At 39.3% G+C, this 24,481-nt stretch overlaps 2 protein-coding genes across 3 annotated transcripts in view; both read right to left on the reverse strand.

Moving 5' to 3' along the window:
• LOC130924054 (gastrotropin-like) lies at window positions 1-5,518 on the reverse strand. The gene is made up of 4 exons (XM_057850373.1): window positions 5,394-5,518; window positions 5,150-5,310; window positions 4,985-5,074; window positions 1-265 (listed from the first exon to the last, which is right to left on the reverse strand). Exons 1-4 carry the CDS (start codon window positions 5,458-5,460, stop codon window positions 206-208), a joined length of 378 nt encoding a protein of 125 aa, XP_057706356.1. The 5' UTR covers window positions 5,461-5,518; the 3' UTR covers window positions 1-205.
• Window positions 5,519-14,827: 9,309 nt separating this feature from the next.
• LOC130924601 (alpha-1B adrenergic receptor-like) overlaps window positions 14,828-24,481 on the reverse strand; it is a 40,307-nt gene continuing 30,653 nt past the window's right edge. Inside the window, exons 2-3 of one of the 2 annotated variants that reach the window (XM_057851268.1) lie at window positions 17,890-17,933; window positions 17,540-17,725 (exon numbers count right to left, since the gene is read on the reverse strand). In XM_057851268.1, coding sequence (XP_057707251.1) covers window positions 17,693-17,725; window positions 17,890-17,933 — 77 coding nt within the window. In that variant the 3' untranslated portion in view covers window positions 17,540-17,692. Of the gene's footprint in view, window positions 17,934-24,481 lie in introns of both variants that reach the window. The other variant, XM_057851267.1, reaches the window with a different exon arrangement.

The following is a 24,481-nucleotide window of genomic DNA, read 5'->3' on the forward strand; positions in this document are numbered from 1 at the left end:
TTGAATACAATAAATGGTGGCAGATGAAACCAGGTGATGCTACTGTCAGTTACTCTGTAATGTAAAACCACACTTCAAGTCACCAGACAATTTATTTCGTTTTACATTTACTGCATTTGTCTGGTTTCTGTCGATAAAGGAGTTACAGTATAATCTTGTGTGTGTTCAGCTTCTGTTCCTATCAAGCATGTTGGGTCTCGCAGCCTTAGATCCTCTTGCTAACTCTTGTAAAAGTCACACCCTTCTCTCCAGGAGTGATGCATTTCTGCAACATGAGAATATTGAGTCATCATAATTCAGTGGTGGATGAAGTACTCACTTTATTTTTATTTTTTACTTAGATAAAAGTACAAACACAGGGGCAATTTTTTACTTAAGTAAAAGTACAAGTCATTCATTCATTCATTATCAAAGAAAAACAATGTACTCAAGTACAAAAAATACTTGCTTTAAAATATGCTTTACAAGTAAAAAGTAAAAGTATTTTCTCCCAATGCAAAAATGTGACATATATGTAAACGTATATTTATATACAGTGGGCAAATAAGTATTTAGTCAACCACCAATTGTGCAAGTTCTCCTATTTGAAAAGATTAGAGAGGCCTGTAATTGTCAACATGGGTAAACCTCAACCATGAGAGACAGAATGTGGAAAAAAAAAAACAACAGAAAATCACATTGTTTGATTTTTAAAGAATTTATTTGCAAATCATGGTGGAAAGTAAGTATTTGGTCACTACCAAAAGTTCATCTCAATACTTTATTATGTACCCTTTGTTGGCAATAACAGAGGCCAAACGTTTTCTGTAACTCTTCACTCTTCGCTTGGTGTAAAGAAATCTCCCTCAATCTGGGGCTCCATGCAAGATCTCACCCCGCGGCGTCAAAATGATAACAAGAACGGTGAGCAAAAATCCCAGAACCACACGGGGGGACCTAGTGAATGACCTACAGAGAGCTGGGACCATAGTAACAAAGGCTACTATCAGTAACACAATGCACTGCCAGGGAGTCAAATGCTGCACTGCCAGACGTGTCCCCCTGCTGAACAAAGTACACGTCCAGGCCCGTCTGCGGTTCGGTAGAGAGCATTTGGATGATCCAGAAGAGGACTGGGAGAATGTGTTATGGTCAGATGAAACCAAAATAGAACTTTTTGGTAGAAACACTGGTTTCTAGGAGAAAGAATACTGAATTGCATCTGAAGAACACCATACCCACTGTGAAGCAGGGGGGTGGAAACATCATGCTTTGGGGCTGGTTTTCTGCAAAGGGACCAGGACGACTGATCTGTGTAAAGGAAAGAATGAATGGGGCCATGTATCGAGAGATTTTGAGTGAAAATCTCCTTCCATCAGCAAGAGCATTGAAGATGAGATGTGGCTGGGTCTTTCAGCATGACAATGATCCCAAACACACAGCCAGGGCAACAAAGGAGTGGCTTTGTAAGAAGCATTTCAAGGTCCTGGAGTGGCCTTGCCAGTCTCCAGATCTCAACCCCATAGAAAATATGTGGAGGGAGTTGAAAGTCCATGTTGCCCAACGACAGACCCAAAACATCACTGCTCTAGAGGAGATCTGCATGGAGGAATGGGCCACACTACCAGCGACAGTGTGTGAAAAGCTCGTAAACAGTTACAGATAACGTTTGGCCTCCGTTATTGGCAACAAAGGGTACATAAAAAAGTATTGACATGAACTTTTGGTAGCGACCAAATACTTACGTTCCACCATGATTTGCAAATAAATTCTTTAAAAATCAAACAATGTGATTTTCTGTTTTTTTTTCCCCCCACATTCTATCTCTCATGGTTGAGGTTTACCCATGTTGACAATTACAGGCCTCTCTAATATTTTCAAGTGGGAGAACTTGCGCAATTAGTGGTTGACTAAATACTCATTTGCCCCACTGTACGTATATTTATACATACAGATATCTATGCCAATATTCAAAGAACCAGAAAATTCATTTATTGCTCAGTTTTATTTAAAACTCTGCAGAATTAAAAAAAAAAAAAAACAAGCAATAAAATTGACTGCACTGTAAGCAAATATAACTAGCTACAAAAAAAAAACCTTCTAAACTTACTTTAGCAAAGTTAACTATTACAACAATCAGGTGCATATCCCCACATACTGAACAAGAGTGTGCAGCACCCATTTGTAGGCACACTGCTTTCACTGTTGGTTTTTATCACCTCAGCTGCCTAATCTTGCTTGTACTCGTGTTGCTGCTTCTAGTGCTCAATTACAGTATAGTTGCACAGAGTTTGTCGATTGCGCCAAAGGCATGAAAATGAAACTATCAATTCACAATGAAAAGAAAAGAAAACAAAAGTAACGTGTAACACAGGCGATAATTTGAAATGTAGTGGAGTTAAAAGTACAGATACTTGATGTAAAATGTAGTGAAGTAAAAGTAAAAGTACAGATACTTGATGTAAAATGTAGTGAAGTAAAAGTAAAAAGTACCACATCATATTTAAACTCAAGTAAAGAACGGATACACAAAAACGTTACATTCCACCACTGTCATAATTAATGAGGTTTGACCACTCAGGGAGGGTTACAACAGTGGGTGCCATGCATTTAGTACCTGTGAGGACTTTTCTGACATAATAATGGCTAAATTGTAGCTTTAAAATGACCAATTAAGACTGCTTACAAACAGAACATTTTACACTTATAAAGCGGGCAAGATGTTTTGTTTATATGCCTTGTTCTTCTTTCTCTGAATATCAAGACATCCAACTTTATATTGTCGCAGCAGAGCACACTATCCCAAAACCTCCTTCTCCACCAGACGAGTTCTGTCGCAGGTCGTCAGTTGTCACTCAAGGTTTCACCCCATATTCTGCCTCAGCAGTTGCTAACTACCATCCTCTTTCTGAAATCCTAAGGTATTGCTTAACTCATCTTTGTCGGGGGCCCCATCGTACTTATGGCTTCCTACAGAAGGCTTTTATTTCTGGCAACTAAGGCTGCCACGATTGATCGACAACTAATCGATGATCACATGAACTGAAATCCATTTAGCTTGTTAAATCATTTTGAGTCATTAATTGTATTGATATTGAAAGGTAAATAAAACAACCTAAAACAATTGTCTGGGATAAAAGAAAAATTCAACTAATTTCGAGTCATTGTTCACCTTAAAATAGTTGTAATTCTGTTTATAAAGCCTCTGTTTAGCAAATTTTATTTTTTTCATTTGTTTTTTCCCCCCAAACAAAATGTGAAAAAAAGAGTATACGTCTTATTTATTTGATCATATATTAAAAAAAAAAGAGAGATATGTGCCTTATATTTTCATTTGGGCTGTCAAACGATTAAAAATTTTAATCGAGTTAATCACAGCTTAAAAATATTCATTCATTCATTCATTCATTCATTTTCCATGCCGCTTCTTCCTCACGAGGGTCGCGGAGGTGCTGGAGCCTATCCCAGCGAACTATGGGCAGTAGGCAGGGGACACCCTGAACTGGTTGCCAGCCAATCACAGGGCACAAGGAGACATACAACCATTCACGCACACACTCATACCTACGGACAATTTAGAGTGTTCAATCAGCCTACCATGCATGTTTTTGGGATGTGGGAGGAAACCGGAGTCCCCGGAGGAAACCCACGCAGGCACGGGGAGAACATGCAAACTCCACACAGGAAGGCCGAAGCCCGGGATTGAACCCTTGATCTCAGAACTGTGAGGCAGACGTGCTAACCACTCAGCCACCGTGCCGCCGCTTAAAAAATAATTAATCGTAATTAGTCGCAATTCAAACCATCTATAAAATATGCCATATTTTTTTTGTAAATTATTGTTGGAATGAAAAGATAAGACACAAGATGGATATATACATTCAACATACTGTGCATAAGTACTGTATTTGTTTATTATAACAATAAATCAGCGGCATGGAAAATGAATGAATGAATAACAATAAATCAACAAGATGGCATTAACATTATTAAAATTCTGTTAAAGCGATCCATGGATAGAAAGACTTGAAGATAAATCTTAGTACAAGTTATAGAATTTTTATATCAAAACCTCTCTTAATGTTTTCATTTTAATAAAATTTGTAAAATTTTCAATCAAAAAATAAACTAGTAGCTCGCCATTGTTGATGTCAATAATTACACAATGCTCACGGTGCTGAAACCCATAGAATCAGTCGCACCCAAGCGCCAGCAGAGGGCGATAAAACACCATAAAGCACAAGTAACAAGTGGACATGACACTGTGCTGTCATTTTAATCTGTTTGAGCGGGGCGTGTGCGTTAAATGCGTCAAATATTTTAACGTGATTAATTAAAAAATTAATTACCGCCCGTTAACGCGATAATTTTGACAGCCCTAAATTTCATATTACTTTTTGAAGTAAATAATCTTGTTAATCATAAACATAAAGTGAAACACTAAATATCCTGTTATTTCATTTTCACTTTAAAAAAAATTAGTTTTAATTTGTAAATGTTCTGAATTCTGTAACCCTTAGTACCGTATTTTCCGCATTATAAGGCACACCTAAAAGCCTTCAATTTTCTTAAAAACAAACAGTGCGCCTTATAATGAGATGCGCCATATATATATATATATATATATATATATATATATATATATATATATATATATGGATCAATATTGCTTAATCATGGCATGACATTACCTTTAGCGCAGTACTAACGCAACCCCAACCACCACTACTACTACTGTGCCTTATAAGGTGGCACGCCCTATTTATGAAAAAAGTTATAAAATAGACCATTCATTGAAGGTGCGCCTCATATTCCGATGCGCCTTATAGTGCTGAAAATGGGGTAGTTTCATTGTTTAGTAATTTCTTAAAAATGTTATTTTAGCCATTCAATGCGTGGCGGGCCAGGTGTGGCCCCTGGGTTGCGAGTTTGACACCCCCTTAGACTAAAAAGTAAATTTTTCATAACATGTCACATGACCTATGTGATGATAGATTATACTCACCATCACCAATTTATCATTCACCATCTCAGCTGTGAAGAGGTATTGTGGAAATTGCACTGAAATCTTCCCACCTTCCATGCTGACTGGTGCCTGTAAAACCAATAAACTCCTGTCTTAAAACTTTCAACTGGAGCATACTTCATACCCTAAAGCTCATTCACTTACCCTAAATTTGGAGCCATTCATGGTCACCAGCTCACATTCCTGCCCAGCGGTGAATTTATTAAACCAAGTCAAGTCGGAGACCTTTTGTGTCCATGTGAAGTCATCCCCATCCTGAAGCACTTCCGTCTGTACTTTGCTGTCAGTCTTAGCACTAAGAAGGCCTTAGATCGAAAAATTCAAACACAGACGTTTTGATAAAAGTATCGCAAACATTTGTAATTTGACCGGAAAACAAATCCAATACCAATTGCTTTGAGGAAGTCTTCGTAGTTTTCTTGACTCTCAAGCTCATATTTCCCAGCGAAAGACATCCCGGCGAAAGAAAAGAAGGTATGAGGAGAGATTGCACCAGACAAATCCAAACAGGAGTGGCCTTCCGCAGATATGCCGTGTTCTTGTTGAAACACTGCCAACTAAACCGGCCTCACGCATACTTGAGTATGTCAGTCACACATCAAGAGGACATAAACATGTTCTTTGTGATGTTCCTTCAGAAAAGCTGCATTCTTTAGTAAGATATGTACATTACTACACGTGTATCTCCGTTCAAATGCATTCATTAGAATGTTGTGTGACAGAGATTTTCCTGAGGCAAATTGACACATCCTGTACGTATGACCAATAAAAATCCACCCAATTTAAGTTCATTTATAAAGCGCTTTCACAACAGCCGCAGCTGTATCAAAAGAGGTACTTGGGGAAAAAAAAAAAATCACTAACTTTTGCTTGAATCCCACAAGGCTCACTGACACAATGATGTCACTCCTTATCTCATTCAAAAATTCCACACAGAAAAAAAGTTATAGGGGGAAAAGTACAGCGTATCACAAAAGTGAGTATACCCCTCGCATTTCTGCAGATATTTAAGTATATCTTTTCATGGGACAACACTGACAAAATGACACTTTGACACAATGAAAAGTAGTCTGTGTGCAGCTTATATAATAGAGTTAATTAATTTCCCCCTCAAAATAACTCAATATATAGCCATCAATATCTAAACCCCTGGCAACAAAAGTGAGTACACCCCTTAGAAACTACATCCCTAAATGTCCAAATTGAGTACTGCTTGTCATTTTCCCTCCAAAATGTCATGTGACTCGTTAGTGTTACTAGGTCCAGGTGTGCATAGGGAGCAGGTGTGTTCAAATTTGTAGTGCAGCTCTCACACTCTCTCATACTGGTCACTGAAAGTTCCAACAAGGCACCACATGGCAAAGAACTCTCTGAGGATCTTAAAAGATGTATTTTTGCGCTACATGCAGATAGCCAAGGCTACAAGAAAATTGCCCACACCCTGCAACTGAGCTGCAGCACAGTGGCTAAGATCATCCAGCGTTTTAAAAGAGCAGGGTCCACTCAGAACAGGCCTCGGGTTGGTCGTCCAAAGAAGCTGAGCGCACGTGCTGAGCGTCACATCCAAATGCTTTCTTTGAAAGATCGTCGCAGGGGTGCTGTCAGCATTGCTGCAGAGATTGAAGAGGTGGGGGCTCAGCCTGTTAGTTAGTGTTAGTCAGACCATACACCGCACTCTACATCAAATTGGTGTGCATGGCTGTCACCCCAGAAAGAAGCCTCTTCTGGAAACGGTACACAAAGCCCGCAAACAGTTTGCTGAAGACATGTCAACAAAGCACATGGTTTACTGGAACCATGTCCTATGGTCCGATGAGACGAAGATTAATTTGTTTGGTTCCGATGGTGTCAAGCAGGGGTGTCCAAACTTTTTGCAAAGGGGGCCAGATTTGGTGTGGTAAAAATGTGGGGGGCCGACCTTGGCTGATGTTCTTTACGCAGAATAATATACAGTGCTGCTCGAAAGTTTGTGAACCCCACAGCGATGGTCAGATTTTTTGTAAAAAAAACTAAAATAACCTTATTAAATGTTAAGTTATACCCAAATCCACAATACTGACATTCCAAATAATGGACTGAAACAAAAGAAATAGTTATATTGTCATTCTTTATTTAACAAAAGTGGTTGATTTAAGAAAAACTCAGATATCATGTGTGCAAAAGTATGTGAACCCCTTCAGTTAATAGGATATTGCGCCTCCTTTTGCAGAGATTACCTCAACCAAACGGTTTCTGTAGTGACTAATCAGCCTCTCACATCTACTTTGGGGGATTTTTGCCCATTCTTCCTTGCAGAACGCAGTCAGTTGAGAGAGGTTTGATGGGCGTCTGGCATGAACTGCTCGCTTCAGGTCCCGCCACAGCATTTCAATGGGATTTAGGTCAGGACTTTGACTGGGCCAGTCCAGAACACGAATCTTCTTCTTTTTCAGCCATTCCTTGGTTGTATTGCTGGAATGCTTTGGATCATTATCATGTTGCATGATCCACCTTCTGCCAAGCTTTAAATTCAAAACAGATGGCGTCAGGTTATGTTCTAGGATTTGACAATATTCCTCAGAATTCATGATTCCCTGGACTATGTGGAGTTGTCCAGGTCCTGAGGATGAAAAGCAAGCCCAGATCTTGACATTCCCACCTCCATGCTTCACTGTTGGGAGAAGGTTCTTTTGGTGGTATGCAGTGTTGACTTTTCGCCAGACATGGCGGTTTTGGTTGTGACCAAACAGTTCAATTTTGCACCTACATCAGTTGATGAAAACTCTTTTTAATTTAGTCTCGACAACACAACTGTTAAAAAAAAAAAAAAAAACTACTGAATTGATTGATTAGGAAATCAGGTTGAAATAATAGAAAATTCCAAAATGTTGAGGGGGTTCACAAACTTTTGAGCAGCACTGTATTTAAGCAAATTTTAGCAAGCCATTCTGTGTGTACATTTGCTTTATTATTTTTTTAAATCCATAATTTCAACAATCTCACAACAAGCCTTTGTGGCATTCTCTTTCGACTCTCGGGCCCTTGCGAAATACTGCTGCTGTGAAATTAAACTAGCTTCAAAAGTTGCTTCAACTTCTCGCTGCGTATCTTCCCCATAATCTTGTCGTACATGTTAGCATGTCTTGTTTGGTAATATCGCCTCACATTGAATTCTTTAAAAACAGCGACTGTCTCTTCGCAAATGAGGCAGACACAGTTGTTGCGTATTTTATTGAAGAAATAGTCCAATTTCCACCTATCCTTGAAGCGTCAGCCGTCGCAGTCAACTTTTTTTTTTTTGTTGATTGTCGCCATTTTAGAAAATTGGAAGTCAAGGATCACACGGGGTAGTGTTGCTTAGAGTGCTGCTGCCTTTTAGTGGGTAAATGAGGAGCAGCATTTAGTGCATAAGCTACTTCATATAGTGGTAGCAGTTCTGCTGACTATTTTAGTAAGTCTGTGTGCGGGCCAGGCGTTATTGATCTTAGACAGAGGCTGGGGGCTGGATGAAATTTGACCACGGGCCGCATTTGGCCCCCGGGCTGCACTTTGGACATGTCTGGTGTCGAGCATGTGTGGCGGCGACCAGTTGAGGAGTACAAAGATAAATTTATCATGCCTAAAGTCATGCATGGTGGTGGGAATGTCATGGTCTGGGGCTGCATGAGTGCTGCAGGTGTTGGAGAGTTACATTCCATTGAGGGAAACATGAACTCCAACATGTACTGTGAAATACTGCAGCAGAGCATGATCCCCTACCTCCAGAAACTGGGTCGCAGGGCAGTGTTCCAGCATGACATTGACCCCAAACACACCTCCAAGATGACCACTGCTTTACTGAAGAGGCTGAGGGTAAAGGTGATGGACTGGCCAAGCATGTCTCCAGACTTGAACCCAATAGAACATCTTTGGGGGATCCTCAAGCGGAAGGCGGAGGTGCGCAAAGTCTCAAATATCCGGCAGCTCAGCAACGTCGTCATGGAGGAGTGGAAGAGAATTCCAGTGGCAACCTGTGAAGCTCTGGCCAATTCCATGCCCAGGAGAGTAAAGGCAGTTCTGGATAATAGTGGTGGCCACAAAATATTGACAGTTGACATGTTGTGCGTATGTTAATATTGACAACTTTCACTAAGGGCTGTACTCACTTTTGTTGCCAGGGGTTTAAATATTAATGACTATATTTTGAGTTATTTTGAAGAGAAAATAAATTAACTATTATATAAGCTGCACACAGACTACTTTCATTGTGTCAAAGTCTCATTTTGTCAGTGTTGTCCCATGAAAAGATATACTTAAATATCTTCAGAAATGCGAGGGGTGTACTCACTTTTGTGATACACTGTGCACTAATAATTGGCCCATTGACACAATAACAAAAACCCTATTACTTTTTGTGATCCAAATAAGAATGATTTATAGTGGACTCTGAATGTTTTAAGATACAGTGATCCCTTGTTTTTCGCTGTTAATGGGGACCAGAGCCCGACGCGATAAGTGAAAAACCGCCAAGTTGCGTGCCCCCTGATCACAAAACAAACAAACTCTTCAATGTATTTATTCAGATCTATCATTGTAAAGAGATACATAAAATAGTTTTTTTTTTTTTTACCTTTTTCCCCAAAGTGTAATGAAAAAAAACCTTTTATGTATCTATAGTCAATGCTTTTTAAGCACTTTAAATGTAATAATTATGATAAGTTTTAAACATGTTACTGTCCTACAGAATTATTTTTAAATGAGAATAAAGTACGCGCCCAATCCATTAAAAAAAAAAGTTAAAAAAAAAAAAAAAAAAGCTTCTCTTTATTAAATGCTTGATTGAGTGTCCACTCAAATCCGCTCCAGCTGCTCACTTACACACAAGGAGTTGCCACAGAAACTGTTTAACAAGTTAAATGATGATTGACGCATGCGAACCTTTAAAGGTCGAGTCTCTGGCAAGATCAAAGCTTAACCGTCTGTCAGTCATTGTTTACCTTAATAAGCAACTCCAGTTCACTCTTTGATGAACAAAGAGTAGGGAGTAGGAAGGAGGGAGTGAGCGTGAGACGTAGCGATCGGCTCGGGACAGATAATCTGTATTTATTTATTTTTATTGAAAAAAAAAAAAATCCACGATGGACTGAGGGCACGAAGTTTGAAGCGCGAGGGATGACTGTATATCTCAGTTAATTTTTATTTTTTATAAATAAAATTTTCAGTACATAATGTTTGTGACATGCACGTCGCGTACTTGAAATTTGACCCAATAACTTGACCTTTGACCTATTTAGGCACAACCCTTGACCTCTTACCAATCAGCTTGATAAATTGGTCCACATTTTCTTGCGTCAAATCAACTTCTTTGACGTTCATATTCCTGAAAAATAATGGCATATTACTTAACCTGTGACCTTACAATGACTGACTTTTGACCAATAAAATGACCTATTTTTAAAAAATACACACTTGATACATTGTGCTTCTGACAACAATAAGAACATGCCGATTTCCTGCTTAAAAATACCCATAATTTAAGTTAAAAACAAATCTAGATAAGATTAAAATAGGGGGGAAAATTGTTAAGTGCCGTTTAAGTGCAATTCCGTACCATTTAGATAGATCATTGTGGTCAATAGAATAGAATGGATTTCAAAACCATAACTACAGGCATATGCCTAATAGCCAATATGGCTAGGCCTTGAACTATAAGGCATTTAGCAGGTACAAATCACAATTTGATATAATTCTTTGTATAAAAATGTACATACAGTCCTCAATATTGAAATCTTTAAGAAGTGACCTAAACTAACCTCATTGTTCTTGAAATTAGTATTTGTGTATCCACCATGTAGTCAGCTTCAAAACAAGACCATGACCTTGAATTTGGAGTAAACCATAAGTTTCTTTGATGATAGCATCAATGCTTGCCACAAGAGTGCATGCGGGGCTGGAATCACAGAAAGATGACAAATCCAGGGACACCATTTTATAGTTAGGGTGCGGGTTTTCGCACATGCCTAACCAAAGTGCTTAACAGAACACAAAACAACAACAAAAAAATTATAAAAGGCAGTGCTTAAGACTGGGAGCCAATTACAAATCGGTACATCTTAGTTGCGAGCACTCAAATGTTCAAATGTAAACAGGCTTACTTGTTCTGAAAAGAAAAAATAAGTTTGGTGAAACACGAGTTATTTTCCTCAGAATTTACAACAAATTTTTGATGAAAATGAATAGGTAAATCCATCTGAGTAAAAAATAACATTTATCATGCACTTTTTTAAATACTATGAAAAAAAACAGTTTATTTCTGTGGTTTTTCATGTATTCTTTTTAAATTGTTTTTACCCACATTTTATTAATTTATAAATTAATACATTCATTAAAGCATACAGTTAATATGTATAATTCATAAACTGAGAGGAACAATTATTAATATTAAAAAAAATACCAAAAAATAAAAATAAAAAAATAAAAAAAAACAAAATAAATACATAATACTTAAGTCAAGATCCTGCATGGCCGTGGCAATGAAACAACAGGGAGCCTGGACAAGATGGGAGAATGCAATGGAGAGGAAAGTGACATGGGCGGAGCTATGGAGAGCTGCGCCTCAGTGCATTAGGTTCCTCATTCAGGCAGTTTGTGATGTGCTACCCAGTGCACAATTAATAATAATAATAATAATAATAATAATACATTTTATTTCTAGAGCGCTTTTCAAACACACAAAGACGCTTCACAAGAGACATGGAATCACAGTACGATAAAAAGGTATTAAAAGGATAAAAAATAAAAGCACAATAAAAAGAAGTAAAAATATGACAGCTAGGGGTTATGGTGGGTAAGAAAGAGTGAACAGGTGTGTTTTCAGTCTAGATTTGAAAAGTGATAGAGTAGATATGCTGCGGAGATCAGGGGGTAGGGAGTTCCAGAGCTGGGGGGCGCAATGACTAAAAGCTCTGGAACCAAAGGTGGAGAGGCGGACACGGGGGACGGAGAGGGGAGGAATAGTGGTAGAGCGAAGTGAACGGGTTGGATTGTTTAGACGGAGAAGATCGCAAAGGTAGGGAGGGGCCAGGGCATCGAGTATTTTGAAGGTGATGATGAGGATCTTGTAATTGATTCTTTGTTTGACGGGAAGCCAGTGAAGTTGACGGAGGATGGGGGTAATGTGGTGTGTTGCGGGGGCTCGTGTGATGAGGCGTGCTGCTGAGTTCTGGAGGAGCTGAAGTTTCTGGAGGGACTTGTTAGGAAGACCGAAGAGCAGTGAGTTGCAATAATCGAGCCAGGAGGTTATTAGATTACAGACCAGGGTGGAAGCGGTATGGCGGGTGAGAGAAGGGAGGAGGCGAGAAATGTTGCGAAAGTGGAAATAGGCTGATCTGGTGATGCTGCTGATATGTGACCGGAAGGAAAGTGTGCTGTTGAGGATGACACCCAGACTCTTAACCTGAGACGAAGGAGAGATCGGTAAATTGTTTATTGTAATAGAGAACTTATGGACATTAGAGAGCGTTGCGGTGGTACTAACCAAGAGGATTTCTGTTTTGGAGCTGTTAAGTAGGAGGAAGTTGGATTACAGGCCTCTCTAATCTTTTCAAGTAGGAGAACTTGCACAATTGGTGGTTGACAAAATACTTATTTGCCCCACTGTAATTACTGCTGTGTACATACAGTTTGGCCTCTGTTATTGCCAACAAAGGGTACATAACAAAGTATTGAGATGAACTTTTGGTATTGACCAAATTTTTATTTTCCACCATGATTTGCAAATAAATTCTTTAAAAATCAAACTGGTTTTCTGGTTTTTTTTCCACATTCTGTCTCTCATGGTTGAGGTTCACCCATGTTGACAATTACAGGCCTCTCTAATATTTTCAAGTGGGAGAACTTGCACGATTAGTGGTTGACTAAATACTTATTTGCCCAACTGTATTTTTTTAAGGGTTGATTAATCCTTTTTTTGTGAAAATACATTTCTACGTCAAACAATAAATATTTAATAATAATAATGCATTTTATTTCAAGTGCCTTTGAAACCCCCCAAGGAGACTGTACGAGAAAGAGATTAAAAATTAACAAACACAAAACCAGGATAAAAGTAATAGAAAATTAAAAGGTCGAGATAAAAACAGCTAAGGATTAGGGATGGGAATCGAAATCCGATTCCGGTTCCGAGTGTTTCGAGGCCTCGACATCACAATGAAAAAGCTTTAACGATCCCTTTAACGATCCCTAAAGACGCATATTGCGTCGTGATGTGTCTTGTTGTCCAGACGCATCAAAACTAGCATGGCGCCAAGAACCACTAGCTCCAAAGTGGTTTCACCAGGAAAAAGGGTGAAAATGAAAGGTTATGATAGTTTAGCACGAGCATTGCCGCCGTAAACATAACAATGACAGCACGTAGGTTCGAACGCTCGAAAGTGTGTCTTCACTTCACTATGAAAAATTACAACAAAGCGACCTGCAGTCATTGTGAGATGGAAATAACTGCATCGGGAGGGAATAGACTGCACTGTCCTCACCGAGACTCTAAGGCTCAGTCCTGGCTATTCAGCTAGCTAAACTCCCAAATGACGATGCAGAAGACGTTAGTATAATTTGCTGACTTTATTCAACCATCACTTGAAACTAAAAATAGAAATGAAACAAATCAATTTCGTCCCCAATAACAAACAGGATTGCATCAACGTAAATCAGCGATGATTAGCTGCTAACACAGTAATAACAGTTAGCATGCGTTCGCTAGCATTAGCACATCGTTTAAACCACTACACAACTGGATTTAAGTGTCCGATCGCGAGTGGAAACACACAACAACAACACAGAAGATGATACATACAGGCGTTGGCTCTTTAGATATTTTACAAACATTAACAAAGAACGTAGGCTCGTGGCAGTGTTTCCCTTTCTCACTAACTCTCTCACTCGCTTGGATGCGGCATTCTTCTTCTTCACGTGAGCGTGTTCTTCTTCGCGTGAGGAAGCGCAAGGGCGCCACCACATGAGCGTGAAAGCGCCATAAAAACTAAAAGGCATGCATTTCAATATACTAGTAAATAAAAACAGGGGTCCCCAAACTACGGCCCGCGGCTCCATATTTGGTCCGACCCCCTGAACAATTTCAGAGAGCATTTTGAATTTTTTTTGTTTTTTTCTCCCTCAGTAGTGTCATTTATTTCCTGGCCTTTTTCAGTGAATAACTCAGAGAGGGTTATTTGGTTATTATTTATTTAATTAATAGTGCTATTATTATTTATTATTATTATATTATATTATTATTTTATTTACTTTTGTTCCGTGAAGAATCCACAAAGGGTTATTTGATTGTGGCTTTCTGAAAAACAATAATTTTTTTTTACATTTACGCACTCCTGCAATCGTCACACTTTTTCTGTTACAAACTGACCCCGGCCTCTCATCAGAGAAGGGAAAAGTTATGTGGCCCTCACAGGAAAAAGTTTGGGGACATTGCCAAAGACAGAACAATAACCTATATGCCAAAATATACCAATAATTTTTATTTCTATTAGAAAAATGTTTCAGTAAAATGTTACACATTCTTGTGCATTTGCCACTTATTGCCACACTTAGCATTGAGGCTTTGTACCTCTTTTGACCTCGTTGTGAGTTTGTAAGGTTGTGACTTCTGATTAAACAAACTTGATGCCAATCAAAATGTTTGTTCTTCTTTTTCCTGAAATTAGAATCGATAAAGAATCGAATCGTTAAGCAATATCAATAATGGAATTGGAATCGTAAAAATCGTATCAATTCCCATCCCTACTAAGGATCAAGGTGGGTAAGCAAGATTGAACAGATGTGTATTGGCTCTGGAACCGGGGGGGTTAATACAGAGGAGGTTAAATATATAGGATGGTGCCAGGTCGTCAAGTGCTTTGAAGGTGATGAGAAGAATCTTGTATATAATTGTTTGTTTAATTGGGAGCCAGTGGAGTCGACGGAGGATGGGGGTAATGTGGTGGGGGTCCGAGTAATGAGGCGTGCTACTGAGTTCTGGAGGAGTTGCAGTTTCTGGAGGGATTTCTTTGAGAGACCAAGAGGAGTGAGTTACAACAGTCAATCCGTGAGGTGACTAGACTGCACACGGGGGTGAGAGAAAGAAGGAGACAAGCGATATTACGAAGGTAAGCTAAGGTAGGCTAATCTGTTAGTGTCGTAAGTATAATGTCAGACACATAAAACCCAAGATTTCAAGAAACCTCTTGAATAAAGTCAAAATTTATCTAGATCAGAATGCACTCTCTAATGTACCTTGATTCTTCCATATTTTACATACTGTGTGGAAGTGTGAGGGAACACCTATCACAATACGACAAATCCATTAGTTACAGTACAGAAACGAGCTGTTCGCATCATTTGCAACACTGGATTTCTGGACCACACCCATGAACTATTTCTTCAATCTAAATTCATTACATTTCAAGACCGTTCCGATTAGCTTTTAACGATATGTTACTGGCAAATTTACAAACACATTTCACTATTCGAGAAAGCGCTCTCAAATTAAGAGCTTGTGGGGAGTTCACACTTCCTAAATTTAGAACAACTCGCAAAAGCTTTCGTGCGTCTGTACGCAGAGTTAGATTATGGAACAATCTTAGTTCACAAGATAAACCGTGTAAAAATATTTAAATTGCCCTATAAACATTTAAATGTATATCGGTGTTTTATGTTTTATTAATTGTGTGTAGGTCTATCACCATTGCTGCTATGGATATACTGTATAGGATTGTGCCAGGCCTTCAAGTACTTTGAAGGTGATGAGGACAATCCTGGCTATAATTCTTTGTTTAATTTAATTCAGCCAGTGGAGTTGATGGAGGATGAGGGTGATGTGGTGGGGGTTCGAGTAATGAAGCGTGCTGCTGAGTTTTGGAGGAGCTGCAGTTTCTGGAGGGTTTTGTTTGGGAGATCGAAGAGGAGTGAGTTACAATAGTCAATCCGGGAGGTGACTAGACTGCACGCGAGAGTGGCGGCGGTGTGTGTGTGTGGGGAGGAGGGGTGAGAGAAGGAAGGAGACGAGAGATATGATGGTGGAAGTAGACTGATCTGTTAGTGTCGTTAATATGGGAGTGGAAGGAGAGCGTGCTGTCGAGGATGATGGAAGGAATCATGTTACGTTATTGATGGAAATAGAGAAGTTATTCTCATTAGTGAGCATGGCATGGGTACCTACAAGGAGGACTTCAGTTTTGGAGCTATTATGCAGTAGGAAGTTAGAGGAGAACCATGAGGTAATGTCTTGTAGGCAGAGGGTGAGAGAGGATTGTGGAAGGGATGAGGTTAGTTTTGAGATGTAGAGCTGGGTGTCACCCGTGTAGCAGTGGAAGTGGATGTTGTATTTAAGGTAGATGGAACCAAGGGGGAGAATGTAATTTGTCTTGATAAAGTAAATGCTCAACGGGCTAAATTTAAAAAAAAAAATGGAGCACATTTGTTCACTAAAATAATTATTCCCAAGCTTTGCGTTGTGGTACATTTGTGTTCTGTAAAATATTATCAAGTATGCCAATGTCATACAATGTTATTGTATTTGGATTATTATTTTTTAACATCAACACAATTTTTGTTTATCTACCTATTGCAGTAAATAATAAGTAACACTCAGAACAGTTTAAATGCTCAACTAATTGGAAGAAGGTACCAAATTACCCTGTGTATCCACATTTTGTTGCGATAGTCTCCAATGTTAAATATGTGCCATGGCTCAATAACTGTTGGGATTCACTGCATCATAGGAAGAGCTAAGTACAGCACTGCAAGCGTTCACTCTTCTCTTCTGCAAACAAGTGTCTGGTAATCGGATTGTCCACTAATTGATGTAATTTCTTTCAAGTTGTCTGTTTCCTCTTTCCCAGAAAAATGTTAAACTTGTCGATACAGCGGGTCAGGAAAGTCTTAAGTCTCATCATGTCTGACCTAATCTTTATGGTCATTTGGGTGCAGTGACGTTCAGAGATGTGTAAATATGTTATACAAACTCTATTTTTACTTCAATATAAAGGACACTCAGTGCAAGAAATGCATGTAACAAAAACATTGAGTAATAATATTTTTTGTGGGTATTTGTCCTGCAGAATTTCTATCATTCATTTTTGGAATGAAGATGCTGGTACACAGTAGCACAAACCATGTTATATTTGAATTTCACAAGATTACAATGCTAACTCAAAACACTGAAAACTAACAGCTTTTCACATTTTATATCAGTTGATTCACTAGGTTCTAGAGGGGGGAAAAATATTATTAAACATTCCGAAGCTTTCTCCTTTTCTGTCCATCTACCTTAACTGTATCAATGCCCCCTCATAGAAACAAATCAGAGAAGCTATAGATACTTTCATGTCAAACACAGAGAAATGGATAAATAATCACAGTCACACATTGTAAGGTGGTTCTAAGAAGTCATTTCCAACTCCACCCTTGTCTACGTCTGTTCCAAAGGAGAAAGAAAAAACTCCAGTAGTCAGCTCAACCTCTGCTTCGCCTCCTTTAACAGGCGTCATATCCCAACATCCCTGCTGGCAGTCTGTGTGTCTGCCAGGCAGTACTTTGGGTGTAGATGGACTTGTAGTCCAGGTGTATAAAGCCTCGCCCTCAGGGCACGGCGCTAGACCCTTGCTGAGGTAGCTGGGGCTCGGGCTGGCCGAGGATGGTAGAGTACGCTGGCTGCCGTTGGAGCAGCCGGGGGTCTGGTCACTGGAGCCTTTGCGTGAATGTCCAGAGGAGCTGAAAGTAGACGAGCGGTAATTATATGAACTCCACCCGGGGCGCCTGCGCTGATGACACTGGCAGCGGAGGATGCGAATGAAGGCCAGTTTGAACTCGCGGTTGTAACAAGGGTAGATGATGGGATTCAGGCAACTGTTGAAGTAGCCTAACCAGAAGATCACCTTGAAGAGGAGGTCAGGTGGCCGCAGGTTCGCATTGAAAGAGCCTATGAACAAAAATAGAGTGCAGAACATGGAATTTAATACAGTGGAGTGGACCCTCATGATGCAGTACGAGCACCTTCTGAGTTTTTCCGCGATACGAGCATCATCACGACAGAAAATCTCATTATGCGAGCAAATGTTCATTATACGAGAGGCAGAAAAGCCTCTCTCGCTTGGCCTGTCCGAGTGCCTCGGTGTCCCACTAGGGAACATAAGAATATATCGCATCCAACGTTGCCAGATTGGTCAGTTTCCTGCCAAATTGTGCTGTTTTCAAAGACTCTGGGTGGGAGAAGAAGGCATTGGGCTACTTTTGCCAATACAGTATTTGACGGTTTTGGAAGGAACCGTTTTGATAAGATACACTGCTGGCCAAAAGTATTGGCATCCCTGCAATTCTGCCAGATAATGCTTAATTTCTCCCACAAAATGATTGCAATTACAAATGCTTTGGAAGTAAAATCTTCATTTATTTCGCTTGTAATGAAGAAACACAAAAGAATGAAAAAAAAAACGTTAAATCATTATAATTTTACACAACTCCAAAAATGGGCCAGACAAAAGTATTGGCACCTTCAGTCTAATACTTGGTAGCACAACCTTTAGGCAAAATATTTGCGAACAACCACTTCCGGTATCCATCAATGAGTATTTTTACAAAGCTCTGCTGGAATTTTAGACCATTCTTTTTGGCTAACTTCTCCATTTCTCTTAGATTTGAAGGGTGCCTTCTTCAAACTGCCATTTTTAGATCTCTCCACAGGTGTTCTATGAGATTCAGGTTTGGACTCATTACTGGCCACTTTAGAAGTCGCCAGTGCTTTCTCTCAAACCATTTTCTAGTGCTTTTTGAAGTGTGTTTTGTGTCATTGTCCTGCTGAAAGACCCATGACCTCTGAGGGAGACCCAGCTTTCTCACACTGGGCACTACATTATGCTGGAAAATTTGTTGTTAGTCCTCAGACTTCATAATGCTATGCACACGGTCAAGCACTCCAGTGTCAGAGGCAGCAAAGCAATCCCAAAACATCAGGTTACCTCCGACTGGCTGCGGAGGCTGTGTTCTTTTCTTTGAAGACCTAGTTTTTTTCCCCTATAAACTCTGTTGATGCACTTTCCCAAAAAGCTCTACTTTTGTCTCATCTGACTAGGGAACATTCTTCCAAAACATTTTTGGCTTTCTCAGGTAAGTTTTGGCAAACTCCAGCCTGGGGTCTTCCTGAATATCCTACCATAGAGTCAATTTTTTCATTCAGACGCCGACGGATAGTGTGGGTTGACACTGTTGTACACTTGAGCTGCAGGACAGCTTGAACTTGTTTGCATGTTAGTCAAGGTTCTTTATCCACCACCAGCACAATCTTTTGTTGAAATCTCTCGTCAATTTTTCTTTTCCGTCCACATCTAGGGAGGTTAGCCACAGGGCCATAGGCTTTTTTATGACACTGCGCACGGTAGACACAGGAACATTCAGGTCTTTCGAGATGGACTTGGAGCCTTGAGATTGCCCATGCTTTCTCACAATTTTGCTTTTCAAGTCCTCAGACAGTTCTTTGGTCTTCTTTTTTTTCTCCATGCTCAATGTGGTACACACAAGGACACAGGACAGAGGTTGAGCCAACTTTAATCCATTTTAACTGCCTGCACGTGTGATTTACTTATTGCCACCACCTGTTATGTGGCACAGGTAAGTAACAGTTGCTGTTAATTACACAAATTAGAGAAGCATCACATGATTTTTCAAAGGCCCATTTTTTGAGTCTTGTGTAAAATGAAAAGAAAATGGGGGGGGGGGGGGTGATGTAATCATTTTGTGTTTTTTCATTGCAAAATAAATAAATGAAGATATTACTACCAAAGTATTTGAAATTGCAATCATTTTCTGGGAGAAATTGAGCATTATCTGACAGAATTGGAGGGGTTCCAATATTTTTGGCCAGCACTGTAGATATTATATGGATTAAATAGATTTTATTAACAGACTCGAGGTACAAGTGACAACAACAAAATACAAGGAAAAGATTAAAAATAAAATCAAATAATAATAAAAATGAAAAAATGAACTACTGTGATACATCACTGGGTCTCCTAGCGACCCACTTTTAAAAGGAACCTATACTTCCACCATGCAGAACTGTGACAAGTGTGTAGAACTGTGCAAAATGTTAGCAGGCCCAACTCGATAACATTTTTAAACCGTGCAAATGACTAATAAAATCCTTAAAACAGCCTGGAGAGTATTCACCCGAGCCACTACAAACAGCCTTTTTTAAAGATTCTCAGAGAGTCATTGTATGCCACTTGCAGTTTTATCAGTTAGTTTTGTATGTCTAGACTCTAGACCTTGAAGCTCAGCTACATTCAATGCGTTCTTAAAACAGTTGTTGTTTGCTCTCACAAGCTGTGAACAGCATGTAATTTCAAATTGAACACATTTCTAAAACTGACATAACATTAGCTCTTTCATGCACAAATTATGATTTTTTTTTTTCTAACCCTTTCAAGGCCCTCACTAAACTCATTGGTTGCCAATGACGGCGCTAGATGTTCAATCCATTTAGACTTATATATGAATAGAAAATGAGATAAAAATAAAATAATTATTTCTAATTAGAAAGCATAATATCATAATCAGTGTGGTTAATTAATGGCGTTAGAGTATAATGGCGTTTCTAACAGCGTTTTTTTCAATAGTGAGTAATCTAATTAATTACTTTTCCTATCTTTGTAACGCGGTTAACGTTACTGGCGTGGGGCGCATTACTACAATTTGGTTTGCTTGAAGTGCGAGATGTCTGATTTTGTCACACATAAGCTGCCTGCTTGCCTGGAGGGGGGGAGGAGGGATGGGGGTGGTGACTAGAGGTGTGCGAAATTTCCGATTCTTCGATTGTTCGCGATTCGGCCGTGGAAGATTCGAGAACGATTCACAAACATCCAAATTTGAATTATTGAAATATGTCAAATAAAGCGGAACTAAAACACAGCGCGGTCTTCGGGACGCAATGAGGAACGGACCGAGAGTAATCATCATGCTTGCCATTACCCGGATAATGACAATGCTTAACTCTCGTCTCTGGCCCAACTCATGACGCTAGATAAAAACAATGCTACTTGACTGCTGCCAGAGCCGCTACAAACTACGCCTACATAATGCTACGGTAGATATCATATGTATAAAGAACTAGATGCGAAATGACCGACTTGCCGGCGTTAGTTAACAACCGCCATCTTAAAGCAGTAGACTTCCCTGGAAGGCTGTTGTAGCGAACCTTCCTTGCGAACCTAATTAACTTTTTATCTAAAATAGTCCTAAATCGACAAAATATTCACTTGAAACCAACTTTAAATTATGAAACATTTTTAAAACTTTCACATGTCGAAAGTAGACAGAAGGGAAATTATGGAATAATGGGAGCAATTTTAATAACTTTAAAGGTTGATTCACAACATTAAATTAATTGAATCATGATACAGAATGGGGACTTGAGAATTATATTTACTGTTTTGAACTGTTAACTTGATACTGAAATAGTAATTTATTTAAGCTTGAGAGGGTTTTTGTACAATTTTTGTAACTAATGTATGAAACATTAAAAGCAGCTAATAGCTTCAGGGGGGTTGCATCAATAATCGATTTATAATTGAATTGTAGCCTCTGAATCGTAATCGAATCGTTACGTGCCCAAAGATTCCCACCTCTATTGGTGACACAGTTGCAAACACAATGATGATTGGCTAGATGGGCGTCTCATGCCCTGCTTCACTGCACGCTATGGCAAACACAACAAGACAGCGATAATGGTGACAGTTAAAGATGGTGTTCTGCATATTGTGCACTAGGCCTAATATTCAGTTTCAGAGATTCGCACGGTTAATGGCCAGTTCATATAAAATTTATCATGAAATAACGTGTAGAACATTAAAAGTAACGGCAGTTACTTTGCTGAGTAACTAATTACTCTTCCAATGAGGTAACTGAGTTTCTAACTCACTACTTTGTTAAAGTAAGATTAACAACGCTGATAATAACAATTGCTAATGTTTGTTTGTTTCTTGAATTACTAAAATATAGTCTCTTGCCTTATAAAGGATTAAAGGATTTAAGTGTGAACTTTGAATAACTTCCATGTTCCGATTTGTTTGGAATCAATTCTTGTTCAGTCTGCTCAAGAAAATATTTTTGTTGCACTTTAACATTGATTTCTACAGCTAAATATGCATTTTGACGTTTAATAATGAATAAGTATACCATTATTGATTGTGTTTAATGAAATGAAAAGAATACAATAGTTTTAACATTTTTAGGAGGAACAAAAGCTCCCATTATGCTTATTGGCGAAACTGCAAAGATTTCGCCACAATGTGTCTCCTAACTATTGATCAGTGTTGTCACAGAAGATTACTTGAAAAAGTAATTTAATTACTTATTACGATTACGCCACAAAAAAGTAATCAAGTTACTTTACTGATTAGGTCATTATCAAAATAACTTTAAAAGTGATTTTTCAGTTACATTTTACCAATTTTTAACATAAGAATGACAACAGAAAAATGTCCTCGCATGTAATTGACTTACCGATAATTGAATTTAAAGGGAAGGATCAGATTTTTTCACATCAGGCTTAATCTTAGAGTTAGCGTTGGTTTAATTTGTCGATGGAGTTGATTTTAACCAACGTTGACTCGAGCTAGCTTAGCCACTCAGGAGCCCTGAAACTGACAAATAACTGACAAACTGCATGGAAATTGTTGAAATCAACTAACTCGAATGTTTAAGCCCAATGTAAAAAATTCTGAATATCGGGTTAGGGTTAACAGCATATCAGTGCCAATGTAAAATAATGCAAAACTGATGGCACAATGATAAAAAACACACAAATGAATTGCACAGTGCAATAAACACAAAGGCGAATGTGCACGCACAACCTGGAAGTATGCCGTACACACACGCAGTCAATTTAGCAACTAAACGTGGTGGCAACTAAGCACTTTACACTCAGTCGGACTTGCAACACATCCTAAAGATGCTAGACGAACACGTCGCCTCATGGCATAAATGTGCTACACGAATATGATGTAAACAATACTTGCCAACTTGGAGCGATGACTGCCCGTTGTTGCAACGAAAGCTACGAAACGGCCGCACATGTAGGTGGTCCAAACTATCGCTGACACCCTTCAGAATGAAGGAAAAAGACTCTCAACACTCGGCTCAAATGTGCCTTGCCCGCGCCTTTCTAAGTCCCACAACACTGAGCGCGTGTGACTCGAGACCAAAACAGGAAGTAGCTGTGAGTGGTTACCATGGAAACACATACTAGGGAACCTTTTTCTAGCATTTCTATTCAACATGCTCGTCGTACATGACTACAGTATATATAGTAATGAAACTAACTTTAATCAGATTACTGGTTTGGAAAAATGAACGTGTTAGATTACTCGTTACTGAAAGAAATTAATCAGTTTACAGTAACGCATTACTGACAGCACTGCTATTGATGTATTTTTTTTCTGGTTATAATATGAAAATATGGATTGAGTTTTTAAGGGAAACTTCTTGTAACGGATACACGCAGATCCGCGTGTGTGGGCGATGTGTGGAAAACATTCCCATTGATGCCTTCATGTGGGTGCGCTGGCGGCAAGGCCATCAGCGTGAGTTGATGGCCTAGCGTTTAGTGTTTCTGCCTGCTGAGTGGAAGCGTTGTTCTGCGTGGGTTCAAGTCTTGCCCTGAGCGAGGGGGATCGGAACGCAGCTGCGGCGCGGACACACCGGATACATTGTGCCGTGACCCGGATCGGCAGGGTGAGTGTAACGGGTACACGCAGATCTGCGTGTGTGAGAGATGTGTGGAAAACCTTCCCTCCAATGCCTTCATGTGGGTGTGCTGACGGCTAGAGGTTAGTGTCTCTGCCTGCCGATTGGTTGCATCGTGCGGCGCGGGTTCGAGTCTTGACCTGAGCGAGTTGGGATCAGAACGCGGTTGGTGCAATGCGGACACACTGGTTACAATCTTATCTTGAAAAGGAGTCTAATTTGGGCCAGTTATTGTTGAACTGGGCGGGTCTTATGCTGTGATTAGGGTAGAGACTGTCTTTGCCACCTGGCAACCCTGATCAACCACCTGCTGCTCGCTTTTTTATGTTTTTTTTTTTAATGGGGACCAAAAACAGATGAAAAAGATAAGAAAACTATGCCTGGAATTGAAACAAAGCAAAAAAAAAAAAAAAAAAAAGAGAAAACATGAAAATCTTTGTGAGGAGCATAAACTCACTTTGGTGATGTTGCTAGAAGACTCCAGCCCTCATGGTAAGTGCTCCTATATAAATAACATCGTTCTTATACTTTTAATTGATATTTCATATTATTTAGCTGTAGAAATGATGCTCCGAATTATTTAGGGGTAAAATTAGTCTTTTCTTGGGAAGTGTTGCTCATTAACTAGAATTCAATTATTTCTTATGGAGGAATAACATTCATGATACGAGCACATTGCTTGGTCGTGGAACGGATTGTGCTCGTTTCACTACTGTTTTTCAATTCTGT

The sequence above is a fragment of the Corythoichthys intestinalis genome, chromosome 11 (assembly GCF_030265065.1).
Source record: "Corythoichthys intestinalis isolate RoL2023-P3 chromosome 11, ASM3026506v1, whole genome shotgun sequence".
Lineage (NCBI taxonomy): Eukaryota > Metazoa > Chordata > Actinopteri > Syngnathiformes > Syngnathidae > Corythoichthys > Corythoichthys intestinalis.